General features: G+C 48.0%; 2 protein-coding genes across 2 annotated transcripts; both read right to left on the reverse strand.

Annotated features, from left to right (window-relative positions):
• Positions 1-3,235: 3,235 nt before the first annotated feature.
• Positions 3,236-4,129, reverse strand: KVR01_006313 (uncharacterized protein; the record flags this gene model as incomplete). The annotated part of the gene is made up of 1 exon (XM_044788602.1): positions 3,236-4,129. One exon carries the CDS (start codon positions 4,127-4,129, stop codon positions 3,236-3,238), a length of 894 nt encoding a protein of 297 aa, XP_044645116.1.
• A 4,206-nt stretch (positions 4,130-8,335) lies between these two features.
• On the reverse strand, positions 8,336-10,130 carry KVR01_005923 (uncharacterized protein). The gene has a single exon (XM_044792515.1). It carries the CDS (start codon positions 9,597-9,599, stop codon positions 8,484-8,486), a length of 1,116 nt encoding a protein of 371 aa, XP_044644726.1. The 5' UTR covers positions 9,600-10,130; the 3' UTR covers positions 8,336-8,483.
• Between the last annotated feature and the right edge of the window lie 3,204 nt (positions 10,131-13,334).

Raw genomic sequence — 13,334 nt, forward strand, 5'->3', positions numbered from 1 at the left:
TTCTGCATTGTTGACATTGATGGTTTGACAAGCAGGATTGTAAATTTATTCATTGGTTTCTTAATGTGACTCAATTAGTCCATAGTGTTTTAGTCTTTAGTTAGACTATAATTCAAAAGATAGTCTTTAAACTTAATTACACCTAGTAAAAAGTTACATCTAGTGAAAAGTTACATTTAGTAAAAGGGATTAAAAGAACTAAAAAAACTAAAAGAACTAAAAGGACTAAAGGGACTAAAGGGACTAAAAGGAGTAAAGGGATTAAAAGGGAGTAAGGGGAGTAAGGGGAGTAAGGGGAGTAAGGGGAGTAAGGGGAGTAAGGGGAGTAAGAGGTGTAAGGGGTGTAAGGGGTGTAAGGGGTGTAAGGGGTGTAAGGGGTGTAAACTTAAAAAGTAAAATATTTAAAATTAAATTATAAATTTTTAATCTTTAATTAGTATTTCCTTATATAAATTCTTTAATCTTAGTTAAGGTTATTAAATAAGCTAGTTTTAATTAATTTTAATTTATTAATTAATATTATATATTAATTTAATTATAAAAAGTATTATATATACACTATAAAAGAAAGTAATAAAGTATTACCGTCTATTAAAAATCTAGAAATAAAACCTTTCTAATATTTAAATAATTATATAAGTTTGAACTATAGTTATAAATCTATAAAAAAGCACGTTTGTTTCCAAGACTTTCCTAAGATGAATAAATGTAGTTTTGTAAAGGTGAGCTTTGTAGTTGTCGGTAGGAAAGGGGCTGTGCGTTAGGGCTTATGCATGGACGGGTGTGTTGACTTACCTGCAAGACATTATCCGACACGTGCATCTTCCACATGGCCTTTTCGTACAGGAAATAGGGAGCGGCGAATAGAGATGCGGCGGCCAAAGAGTGACACCCGAGCAAATATCGCATTGCTCTGCATTGGTGTCATCCAAGCCAGGTGCAATTCGACTTCCATGGTTCAGACGGTTGCTGCGTGTCAGGTTCTCAGCATGAACAAATACGTCCGGGTCAGATCTGCCGTTTCCTCCTGAAGAGCATTTCCAAGGTGCCGTGGAATGGCTAAAGCATATCATTTGTGGCACAGCTGATCACATAAACCAGGGTTTGCCAAAACCGCCAAGTCGACCAAGATGCCTACTTAAGTAGGAACGGATTATTATTAGTCTAGACACCACGAGGGGACGACCACTTTGCCCCACGCCTGATCGCTGGCAGGTACACCGTGCGTCGTCGACACCTGGGCAACTGTCCTCACCCAGACCCTTGAGTTACCAGAGACAATGCGAGCATATATGCCCGCCGTAGCTCGATTTTATTTACAGTCCCTTTGTTTGCATTTTTCTATTTTTTTAAAAGAAAAAGAAAAAGAAGAAACCCTAGGTCCTGAGCGCTTACCACTGTATGAACGCGCCACATACGCTTCAAATGTTCATATTTATAGTTATTACAAATGAAACCACCCACCACTCACAGTCCCTATTTTCCGCCAGACTACACACAGATGTCCCGGAAAAACACCCGGGAGATGATTGAGAGCCTCTTAAGGACCCTTTGACCACCTGATGAAGGCGAGATGCCAACCTAGGGTTGATTATGGTGCTGGCCTCTTCCTTCAGGATACGGCGAGTCACCCTGTCAGTGTGGCATAAGAAGCAGAGACTTCTTGTCCAATTCATGTATTGCACACTAAGTTAATTCTGCTCTGGAACATTTCTCGGTATGTCCTAATCCTTCGGTTGGTCGATTGATCTGCAGTTCCGGCTGCGCAGTCCACGACAAGTAGCCCCGTCGAGGACATGCTGCTGCACAGACCCTCCGACTCTGTGCGGGACAGTGGCTGAAATTTCCCATGTACCATTATAATAGTGATCGAATCAGTGAGCACCGTCATAAAGACAACGTAGATCCGCGAACAAGACATGGTTTGAATTTTCTGTCAGATTCCCGTCAGTGGAGATCTCAGCTCTGGGTCTTCACGGCATGAAGGCGCGAATTCCTCGCCGAAATCTAGAGATTCTCAAGCAGGATGCTCTGGGGAAGAAAATCATGAAAAGATAAAAGGGAAGTTCTTTCCTGGTCTCCAAGCAGAAAGCAGTAAGCACCTGGCGTTTGTTGCCAGATGCGGAGCCACCAGGCAGAAACACGCACCCCCTCACCTCCCTCTCCTCCCTACCCATCCAGGGCCCTTGCACTCACCGATGTTAACACCAACGCCAAAACCACCTTAAATAATTAGCATCTACCATAGATCCTTTCCTACCAAAGCCAGCATTACCCCACCACTCTCAGCGCAAAACACCACAAAGCAGCAAGACGACAACTACTAAACGCCAAAACGATAAACCCAGACGGGGACGTAGGCCCCAAAGAGGAAGCCACAGGTTGTCGCCTAGAACTAGGCATATACAATGTACTCAGAAGGAATCCAAAGCCAGAAGTAGGGAGATAGAGGATAAACACGACGACAGTCAGAACAACGATTCCGTCAAAGGCAACATCCACGACAGCGAGCTCAGCGAGAGCGACGTCCACGACGGGGAATCTAACGGGGAAGTCTGAAGTCGGAACTCCCTTGGAAGTGCAGTATTTTATTACATTTCACCTCACAGCTAAGCACACGCTACAGCTTCCTAGATTTATTAATCTTTTCACGAATTTGATGGGTGTAACAAAAATTGCATATCTCTACTACCTAGTCTAATCTATCTACTTAGGTATCTAATCGAATGTGTCGTTGAAGTCGCTTATGCTGTCGTCCGAATCGCAGCATGGGTATCGAAATTTCAGTCCGTGACGGCCGGTGCCGTGGGTATCGTAAGTCTAATCGTCCAGTCGGTAAATACAACAGGGTGGGTATCGTTCCGTATCGTTCCTCTAATCCGTGACGCTGATGCTGATGTAGTTGTCGACCGAGGAATTTGTTCCTTTTGTCGTTTTCTTCTTTTTTGGTGTTCCGCGAATTCTTCTGGGAAGTCAGGCTTCTTAAATGCCTCTGTGATGCCCCTTTCCCCTTGGGACCACCCACCCGCCCACCCAAGAGGGGAAAGGATGAATCCACCACTCCAAACCCACACGAACCTTAACAAAACAGAAACTGCTAACCTGTCAGACTAAATGGCAAGCCTTCCTAAGAAGCATGGGGAAAAACTCACCTCGCGAAGAGAACTAAGTAAGCCCTTCTCCGAGTCCACCCTTTAGCCGCCCCCTAAACCCCTAGTCCTCCTCACCTGCCAGACTAAACGGCAAACAATCCGCCGACTTCGCCGAACTCCCTCTCCAGTGCACACTCCAAGGCCGCCATAGCCTCCGCAACCCTCTTCTGCTTGTTCCCAACCCAGTTCTTCCGGGTTGACAGACCCTGCCTCGCCTTCTTGTCGATGCGACCCAGTTGCTCAAGGTCGATGGTGTTGTCGGGCAGCAGGATTTGCGGGTAGGCCTGCGCGAGTTCGGCACACTTGGCGTGGTAGTTGTTGGAGTGTGTTTCCCAGTCGGCGTGGGCGGCCTGCCACTCCTTCTCCGCCTCTTCAAAAGTCGTCAACACAGGGCCCAGTCCCTGCTCCGCGCGCTCGCACTTCTCCCACTGGTCCTGCCGGGTCCTCATGTTCCGGAGGACAATCTCCTCGTAGTGAGGCACGTTCCTCGCGCCCTCCCCCCTTGCCTTTTCCAGCTTCTTCTCGGCGGTGGCGACTCTTTGGTCGTCCTTCTGGAGCTCGGCATACTGCTCCACGAGGGGCCCTGGCGCATCTGCAGGGGCCCAAAAACGCTGGCTCTTCTTCTTCCGCCCTGCACCTGCCTTTCGGTGGGGGTCGTCCCGAAGGGAAGGGACTCGGCGGAATTGAGCAACCCTCTCCTCGAATGTCTGCTCGGGCTGCTGCTCCTCCTGGTGGTGGTGGTGGTGCTGTTGTTGTTGTTGTTGTTGTTGTTGTTGTTGTTGTTGTTGTTGTTGTTGCTGTTGCAGTTGCTGTTGCAGTTGCAATTGCTGTTGCAGTTGCAGTTGCAGTTGCTGGTGTAGTTGCTGTTGCTCTTGCAGTTGCTGTTCTGGGTCTGGGTCTGGGTCTCCTGCCGCGTGATCCACCGCGTCGAATGGGGCGTAGCCCGGGTAGAATAGCCAAATAGGGTCGCTGGCCATTGCGTTTGGCGTGGATTTCCTAGTAGCCTTAGGCTGCTAGCGTTTGATGGTGTGAGATTCTGAGATTGAGTTAGTTAGTATAAAGTTCTGGACGGAAGTAGCTGGTGCGATGGGGCATGCGCGAGGGAAGCCCGGCGCACAGCAGGAACGAGGTGCATGCCCGAAGTGAGAATAACAGAAACTGAACATGGGAAGGCATGTCTGAGAGCTGAAAAGGTGGGAGAGAGACAGAAACTTCATGTATGGACGTGTGTGCGCGTGAAGAAGCGGTACAAGAAAGACAGGATCAGGGTTTAATGGCGGGAGTATAGGCCCGTAGTGAACAGTGTATGTAAAGAAAGAGAGCTTTGGTAGAGAGGAAAGGAGAATCTCATATATAGGTGGTGAAGAGGTGATGGAAGACAGGAGAGGAATCCTCATATGGTAGTGTAGGTAGTGAAGAGGTGATGATAGACAGGAAGGGGATCTTATGTGTATGTAGGTGGTAAAGAGGTAATAGTTGATAGGAAGGGGATCTTATGTGTGTGTAGGTGGTAAAGAGGTAATAGTTGATAGGAAGGGGATCTTATGTGTATGTAGGTGGTAAAGAGGTAATAGTTGATAGGAAGGGGATCTTATGTGTGTGTAGTGAAGAGGTGATGCTGGTAAGAAGTTGACGGCTTTGTACTTACTATAACGATGCGCAATAGTGTCTATAGTAGACGAGGTGCGCGACAGTGTTGTTGTAGTAGTGTTGTAGTAGTAGTAGTGTTGTTGTAGTAGTAGTGTTGTAGTAGTAGTAGTGCTGTAGTAATAGTAGTGTTGTTGTGGTTGGTATTGTTTTTGAGGTGAGCACGTGATGAGAGTTGTGAGAGTTGAGGTTTGGTAAAGAGGAAAACCGAAAATGGGTCGCACGGGGGGGTGGCCATATCCTTATATATCAAGGTTCAGTACTAGTAGGCTTGGATAGATCACAGTCTAAGTGATAGTATTAAGGGCGCACTATTTAACCTGCTCTTATAGTGCACTGGGTGATTAGGCGAGCCTCATCTCTTCGCTTCAGAAAGCTAGTTGATGAGAGGATAGCTAGGGGCAACTAAGAGTATCGGAATTTTCATTGAGCGCCAGGAATCAATGGCTAAAAAAAACTAGAGATGATAAAATCTGGTCCGTCTGTTTACTTTGCTCTAGATTCAAACCCGTATTTACTTCGTCTAGTATAGTCCACCGGGTGATGAGGCGAGCCGGCTGACTGATTTCCTGCCTCGGGGGTGAATCTAGGAGGAAAGCCTCCGGTATCATTTTCTAGTGATTGCTATAATGAAGGAAAGACCGATGGAAGGCTCACACCTTGTCTTGTGCTCTGGCCGTCCGTAGGCGGAGATGGGTGGTACGTGTTCCGGTGCTAAGTGAGGCAAGTGCAAAGGGCAAAGCCCTGGGAACAACTTCGGCGTGCTGCCCTTTCATCCGGAGGTTCAGAAACTGGGCTTCGCGTCCACTTTGCCTTTTACCTCCGACCTGTGAGATCGATGTTCCAATGGACCTCAAAGAGTTGATTTCTGCTACAATTATCATCGCATACATGAGCCAGTTTAGATCATCATGTTACTTGTGTATTGAATCTGTGTATGTTTTCTGAGCCAGCTACTGAATTCTGTCAAGTCATGGCCGTCCTTCGAAGTTCATTAATCAGCTTGAATATAGTGGTTGAGAGATTGTTGTTCTTTTTACTCAAAGGCTTCAGCCATATTATATTTTTTATTTAACTATTTATCTATTTATTATATTCTTAGCTTTTAGATTAGATATTAGCTTATATCTTAAATATAAAGTTATTAATTACTTAATATATACCTTTAAACTTATTTATATATAATAGAGTTACTAACTTTCTTTATAAAGCTCCCTTTTTTACTATATTTTATATATATTATATAAAAGTAAATAAATTCTTAATAATAAAGTAGTATACTTAAAAAAGAAAGATTTAATTTTTAAATATTTAAATTTTTACTTTCTTTATATAATATTTATTTAATATATAATAAATAAACTTTATTTAACTTTTAAAAAAGCTTTAATCTTTTATTAAATTTATAAAAGGTTTTTAAATATATTTATTATTATAATATTATTACTTTATTAATTATATATTTAAAATAAAGATTATAATATATTTAATTTATTTAATAAAGGTAGATTTAAATAGTTATTAAATATATTAATAGAGAAGAGTTAGTTTATTAAGTCTTATATTATAAGATTCTTTTTTTATAAAGATTATTTTAAAATTATTTTAATTTTACTATTTAACTACCTTATTAGTTTATTATAATAGATTAACCCTTAAGCTACTTATATTAATAATATAGTATTATTAAAAGTAATACCTTCTAACTTTATTTATATAATATAAAGTTTAACTATATATTTATATATTGAGACGGTCCTCGCGACCTATGGCAAAAGAAGGCTCAAATTGTCTGCGAAGAATTGTTGATTCAAAACTAGAGTTGCCTAAGGAATAGTATGGGGGAGGCAGCGAAGCTGCAATCCCGCGTCGCGAGAGGTATGGAGGCCACTTGGGCTGATAAGATAAGCAGAGTGCACGGACCCACTGGTTGGTCCTGCGGGCGTTCAGCCCATGGCCCTGACATATATTATATTCTTTTTCTACTATTATTAATACTATATTTTTTAAATATTAGATTTTAAGTATTTACTATTATATAAAGGTGCTATATATATTTTATATATATAAGGATTAAAAATGAAACCACTTTTTACTCAAATTATAACATGACTAAGGTTTTCAGCTTTTGTTTACATGCCCACAGCGAGCCAAACCAGCCCATTTGGGCCGGGCAACCGCCTACCTAGGTAGCAAACCTTAGAAGTCAGGCGACACGTCGTCAGTTTAGAACACAGCGCGCCAAATTAGCCCGTGGGGGCCGGGCAGTCGGCTAGGAAGGCGCGGTCGACTGAAATCACTGTGCATGCCTGAGAAGTCAGGCGACGTGTCGTCAATTCTTGAATATAGTGCGGCTACAGGTGTCGCTTGCAGTCGATGTTCGGGCCCAAGAGACACTATCCTTACCGGACCGCGCACTAGACAGCACCGGATGGTCTTAGTGCGTGAGTCAGCGTCTAACTTGTCCATAAAATTTCGCCTAACAGTACATTGCCGGAGTTGAAGCGGTAGAATAATCATCTAGGTACTATAGTACAGCATTTAGAGGCGCAGTGGGTGCGTGAATATAGTCGTGGAGTTATCAGCTGCCACCGTGAAGCGAATCGCAGCAGGGGCCATTTTGAACATGTCGCGTAAAAGCTTATCGAGCTGCCTAGGTGCTTCATCACAAAGGACCGGCTGCCTTGGAAAAAAGAATGATACATCTAGACATTAGTGTGAGCAAGTTTGAAAGTGACTGCATCAGTAGAACACTTGCAATAATTTGTGTCCAGATGTTTCAGTACCCAAGTACCTAGGTCGGTAGCCATTGGACTGGCACTGCCTTGTCCGTCAGGTTTGCTCCGTCAACGCTGTTCCTCTGGGGCAATTGACATGTGCCCACAGGTATGAATGCTCGTTGGTCCGAATGCAACTATTTCTCCGCCGTACTTTCTGCATGCCACCACTGGCATGCCACCTGGGCCTTATCTGCACTGCATGTGCTCAAGTGGCATCCGCCTGCGCGAGTCGAGGAGGCCCAACTCCTCAGAGCCCTGGAGATGTCCCCGGGTCCATTTTTGCCAAGCACAACGTACTATGTCACTGAAAAGCCCGAAGGCCCAAAACTGCGCGTCGGAAGGGATAGCCACGAAAGCCATGGGCCTGGTTCCTGTCGTGACCACGTACGAGATTTTTGAGTCTTCCTCAACACGTAGCAGAGCAGGATAGGCTGTCTCTCAAGAAAAGGGGAGTTCGTAAGCATATAGTTATTTTGGACTTACTGAAATAATGCGAACATTTATTCAACCGTGGACTTGACACCAGAACTCATCCTGGGTGCCCGTGACGGTCCATCCTAATTACCTGGGTACCTAGGTAATGTTATCGCGCCGGAGGGAGGGCAGAGGGGGAGTCTTGCTCAAATGTTTATCTGTCAAAGCCCTAATGCTTTATTCATTAGACTCAGCATAGAACCTAGTAGCACTTTTCGACAGTGAACTACCCTTATTGAAACAAACAGCACACAAATCACCAAGAAAGGCACCAGTGAGGAATGTTCGGACAGCTGAATAGCATTTGCCAAGTATGTACAACGAAACGCCCAGCGACTCTAAAGCTAATTTATATACAGAAAGACACCTCACCAGCTAGATGCACCACCCGAAAAGTTGGGCGTGATCAGCAAACCCCAAGACCACCGATTTAGCAGCTGCCAACAACGCTGGGGACGTTCTTGCAGGAGTCGTACTTCTTGCCGCCGGAGACCTTGACGTCCTTCCAGGTCCAGTTGGAGCAGGCGCCGGAGCCACAGACGATGGCCATGTTCTTGCCGCCGGAGGCGATGGCGCCGGAGCCGTGCAGGCCGTTGACGGTGACGCCGGTGATGGGCAGGCCGCTGGTGGGGTCTCCGTGCAGGTCGCCGCCGTCGTAGTTCTGCTCGACGAGGACACCGTACTTGGCGATGTTGTCGAGGGTGATGTCGCTGTAGGTGATGCTGGAGATCTTGCCGGTGGTGTTCTTCTTGGCCTTGATGCGGATGCCGTTGTCCGAGTTCTTGACGGTGCTCTTGGAGAAGGTCACGCCGCTGACGGTGTTGACGTCGCGGCCGCCGACGGAGCCGATGGACAGGCCGTGGCCGCCGGAGCAGAGGCCGGAGTCGAACTTGATGTTGGTGCCCGAGTTGATGGCGACACAGTCGTCCTGGTTGTAGACCTTGGCGCCGTTGATGTTGATGTTGTTGGACTCGCCAATGTCGAAGCCGTCGGTGTTGTGGCCACCCTTGGAGTCGCCGAGGGAGTTGTCAATGGTCATCTGGTTGATGGTGAGGCCGTCGCACTGGTTGATGGAGACAACCTGGACCGGGGCGTTCTTGATGGTGATGTTGTTGATCTTGGAGTTGACCAACTTGTGGGCAGCAAAGAACTTGGGCTTGGTCTTGCCACCGTTGGAGCCCTTGGTGTCCCAGTACTTCTCACCAGAACCGTTCAGGACGGAGCCGGAGGCACCCTCGACGGTGATGCCAGTGCCGGCAATGGAGACGAGGGGACCCTTCCACTCCTTGTAGCCGAAGGTGGTCTCACCCTGGAAGATGATCTTGGTGTTGTCCTTGACCTTGGTGAGGTCCAGGGTAGTGCCGGCAGGGACCACGATGTCCTTGAGGGTGATGGTGGAGCAAGAGGCCTGCTGCTTCATGGCGTCGGCGGCACCGCTGGAGCCGGAGAAGGTGCAGGAGGCACGCTTGGTAACGTCCATGGGGGTGGGCGTTGCCATGACGGATGCCGCCAGGGCAGCCGCGATAAGACCAGACTTGAGAACCATTTTTGCGGTTGTTAAGTGATTGTTGTTTGAAAAAGAGTGAAGAAGTTGGTGGTTAGAAAAGAATGTGTGCTGTAGAGTTCAGTCAATGAATGTGAGTGAGCGGATGCAGAGTAAGATCAGAACTGTCCTTGAAGACGAGGCCTTCGAAACCTTTATACCTAGAGTCGAGTTCATCCCCTCGAGTGTGCATCCTTGAGGATGCGTGCCGAATCTGCCGTCCCTCGCATAGAACAGTCGCCGTGATCCACAAACAATTACCCAGAAACTTTCCAGAAGGCTGCGTGGACGGCACTCGGCCTTGCACCGAGAGAGATGGAGACCCACACGCTGGGTGGAGCCCGGCACCCACCCTGCAGCCTCCCCTGCGGTGGAATCGTTCATCTCTCCGGGGCCGTGGAGACGCAGCCGGGCGAATGGGCAGCAGGATACGTTTCTTGGCGTTTGACCATGCGCCCAGGGGAAGGGGAAGATAGGAACACTCGAGATTATGTGAGGCCCAACACGCATCTTCAGCACACGGGAAAACAGGTTGGTCAGCTCCTCCGGCCGCCATTGCTATTTCCGTGTGTGCCGCGAAGCCGAGCTGCTGCATCGTCACCTCGGAGTCGACGTCGCCGTGTGTGTGTGTGTGTGTGTGTGCATGGATCCCTCGATGTTTGACGCTACATGAGCACCAGCCGCGTCGGTTCGTGAAGATCGAAGATCCCCCGCCAGGAACGCGCCAAACAATCCCACGATCTCGAGCAAGCGAGCATTAAACGGTCGAGCTAGCGAGACACATGCACGTTAGACGTGCGACTATTGGGAATCACGTCAGCAGCGAAGCTCTGGTGTTCTGGACCTCTGACGATCAACTCGGATGCGCCAAGCTAAATCGGCAGCTGTGCGTTTGGCCATGGCCGTAGGTAATCAACCTTGTCAGAAAGCTTAGCCTTTTCCGTACTTGGCGATCGACCAAGACGGTTCGGGGCGGCAGCCCTGGGCCCAGTGTGGGCTCCGTTAGGGAAAGTGTCCCCAGTTTTCATTTCTCAACCTGCATTCGCTGTGCCTCGTGGGGACACCTTGGCCGGCCTCCACCTCATCCACCGCTGGGTCTGGCTTGCTGATGCCAAGAGTCTCCGGGAAAACTAAACCCGGAGCGTCCGGCCGAGTTGGGCGGTGGACAGGTACGGGGAGTCGTCCGATGTTGAACCAACAAGTCAGTCTAGCCTCAAAACTTATGCATGCCGAGATTGGGGTTGGTGTTCTTTAGTCCCTTGACTGTGTGGAGACGTCGACAGTGAGCACTGCCGGAAATTCGACGTGTCCTCGACGCGCCACAGGTATCGTGATGGTCACACAGTCTGGGCTGGCGCGACGTTGTCGACGGGTCAAAGCACGCTGTTGGTGGACTGCTGAACCATTAGCGATGCAGTATCATGACTCGAATTTGGCACTCCTCGTATTAGGCCTGCTCAAATAATGATTCTGTGTCGTAAGAAGGATTCGGATGGGGAGACAGTTTGGATGGGGAAGTTGCCCAAATCCGAGTCGAAGGGAGGTAGATGGAGACGAGGTCGGAAGAGGGTACAATGGTGAAGAGACCTTGGAGGAGCATACTCTGACCCGATAAATTCAAGACAAGTCAAGGCAAGGGAGTTCAAGAAAAAAGAAACATTGAAGTTGAGATGGGGGCAGGTCAGGAGGGCCGTCAACTGGTGCTATAGTCCTCTGCCTAGGTAGCCCTACTAGTATCAGGATGTCTGGCCCGTAACTGTACCTTCAGCCGTGAAAGATACCTAGGTATGGCATTGGTTCTACTAAAGCGGTAACCTAGAAGCCTGACAAATAGATGCTCAAGCTAATAAAGCAAATATGATCCGCTTGCTTCCCAGTCTTTGTCATTGAAAACATCGCCATGCTAAGAGTGTCGCAACTCTCATATTTCGGATCCCTTTGACTTATTTCTCTATAATATTTGGATTCAAATGTTATTTACTTGCCTAGACGAAAGAGGTATTTTTGTCGGCGTGGTCGCTTGCCGCCTGCTGTGGAAATGTACTCGCAACATCACATCGAAGCTGGCCTGAAAATGTCGAGCTTGCTCAGGTGGTATCCGAACGTGGACTGCCAGCAGGTCTCTGTCTCATGTTTGATTCGTTTTGCGGCATAACGACTTGTCACTTTTGTCCAGACTGGATCGAGAACTGTCATTTCCGGGGTTGATCCTTCAGGTTTCTGCACCAATCACTTTCCAAAGTAGGTCACCAAGAAGACCAAGGCAATGTACATATGCGGCTAGTTCCGAGTGGATGGCGACGCGTCCAACTGTTGTCTAATATGCTGCCTCAAATCCTCGCAATCCTGGAGGATTTCTCAAACGACAAGATGCTGGAGTTGCCTTAGTGTTCGCCTGGTATTACAAGGTCCCGGAAACATCGATCGTTCGACAGAATGATAAGACCAAATTCGGCTCACTTTGTCTGGCAAAGTGATCGAATAGAGAAAATGCATGAGGACCAGTGATAAAAAATACAGACATATTCTCTGCACACTATCTAATTAAGTGGTGCATCTTCTCTGGGATACCATAGGCAGAAATAGGACGCCAATGGGCCACAATCTTGTGGTAGTAAGGCATTGCCAGTTTCGTCTCCGAGCCACAAAGTCGGTATTTCTCTCTCTCTCTGGCCGCACTAGCAGCGATTCTCCCCACAATCTCTGTCTCTTGAACTGCCGACCATTCTTAGGCCTGCAGGATACCAAGAGCGAATGTTGACTGTGGGCCTTGCCATCTGGGCACAGTGCGTCTCCAGCTCCGAGGGCACAGGTAGCACTGAGCGACCCACTGCTGAAGGAAATGCCGCCCACTAGACATGCAAGGAGCACCTGATCTCTGGTACCGTCAGATTCAAGGCACATGAAATAGGATTTCACATTCCTATCGACAAGGCTAATCTTCGGGATGTGCGCGGCGAGAGCCTGAGTCTGAACAGTCAGCTCTGCAGCCTCACGATCCGGATCAGCTCGTGTGTTTGCCGTCAATGTTTCTCATTTCTCCGTGAAGATTCTCGCTTGTCATCCATCAAGGACCTCAAGCGTGCTTATACCTAACATTCGCCATGGCGCAAGTTCCTGCGCCATATCTGTAGTTATACTGTCGCAGACGCCAGGGGCGCCTCCCTGGAGCCCGAGCTTCGCGTGAGCGGCGCCCGTCGACGCTGGATGAGCTCGTCAGAGGTCCTGAGATAAGGCCCGTCAGCAGAACGGACTTTCGGTCGCCAAATCTGGCATCCTAGTCGGCGGGGCCTGTAACAGGTGAGAACATCCACTCCTTCGCACGATGGAGCCCGTCGACGTTCCTCAGAAGGATTGCATGCATGCGGGCTGCGTGCCCCTATTTTCCCCTGAATTTGGCACGCACAGAAGGACAAAAGCTTGTCAGTTTGTCCGGAAAAGCTTGTCCTTCTGCTGCGGCATGCAAGATATGCTGTACCCGCCCAACGGGCGTCAGAGGTCTCAGTCGGGAGTGCTAGAATGCCTAGTCTGCAACGTTAGCACGCCTGTGCTCCAGGGGGGATTATTAGGGCCAAGGTCGACTCGGCTAACACCGGAACCTTATTTCGACTTCATCCAAGACAAGCTATTCGAACTTGACGTGGTCGAACGACACTTCTCCCAGCGCAGCGCAGTGTGTCGTCCTCGTGATCTCCAGGTTCTGAAAAAGGCAGGAGAAAAAGAAATGCATCTGCCCTG

This window comes from Diaporthe batatas (assembly GCF_019321695.1).
Source record: "Diaporthe batatas strain CRI 302-4 chromosome Unknown Contig00006, whole genome shotgun sequence".
In the NCBI taxonomy this organism is placed as follows: domain Eukaryota; kingdom Fungi; phylum Ascomycota; class Sordariomycetes; order Diaporthales; family Diaporthaceae; genus Diaporthe; species Diaporthe batatas.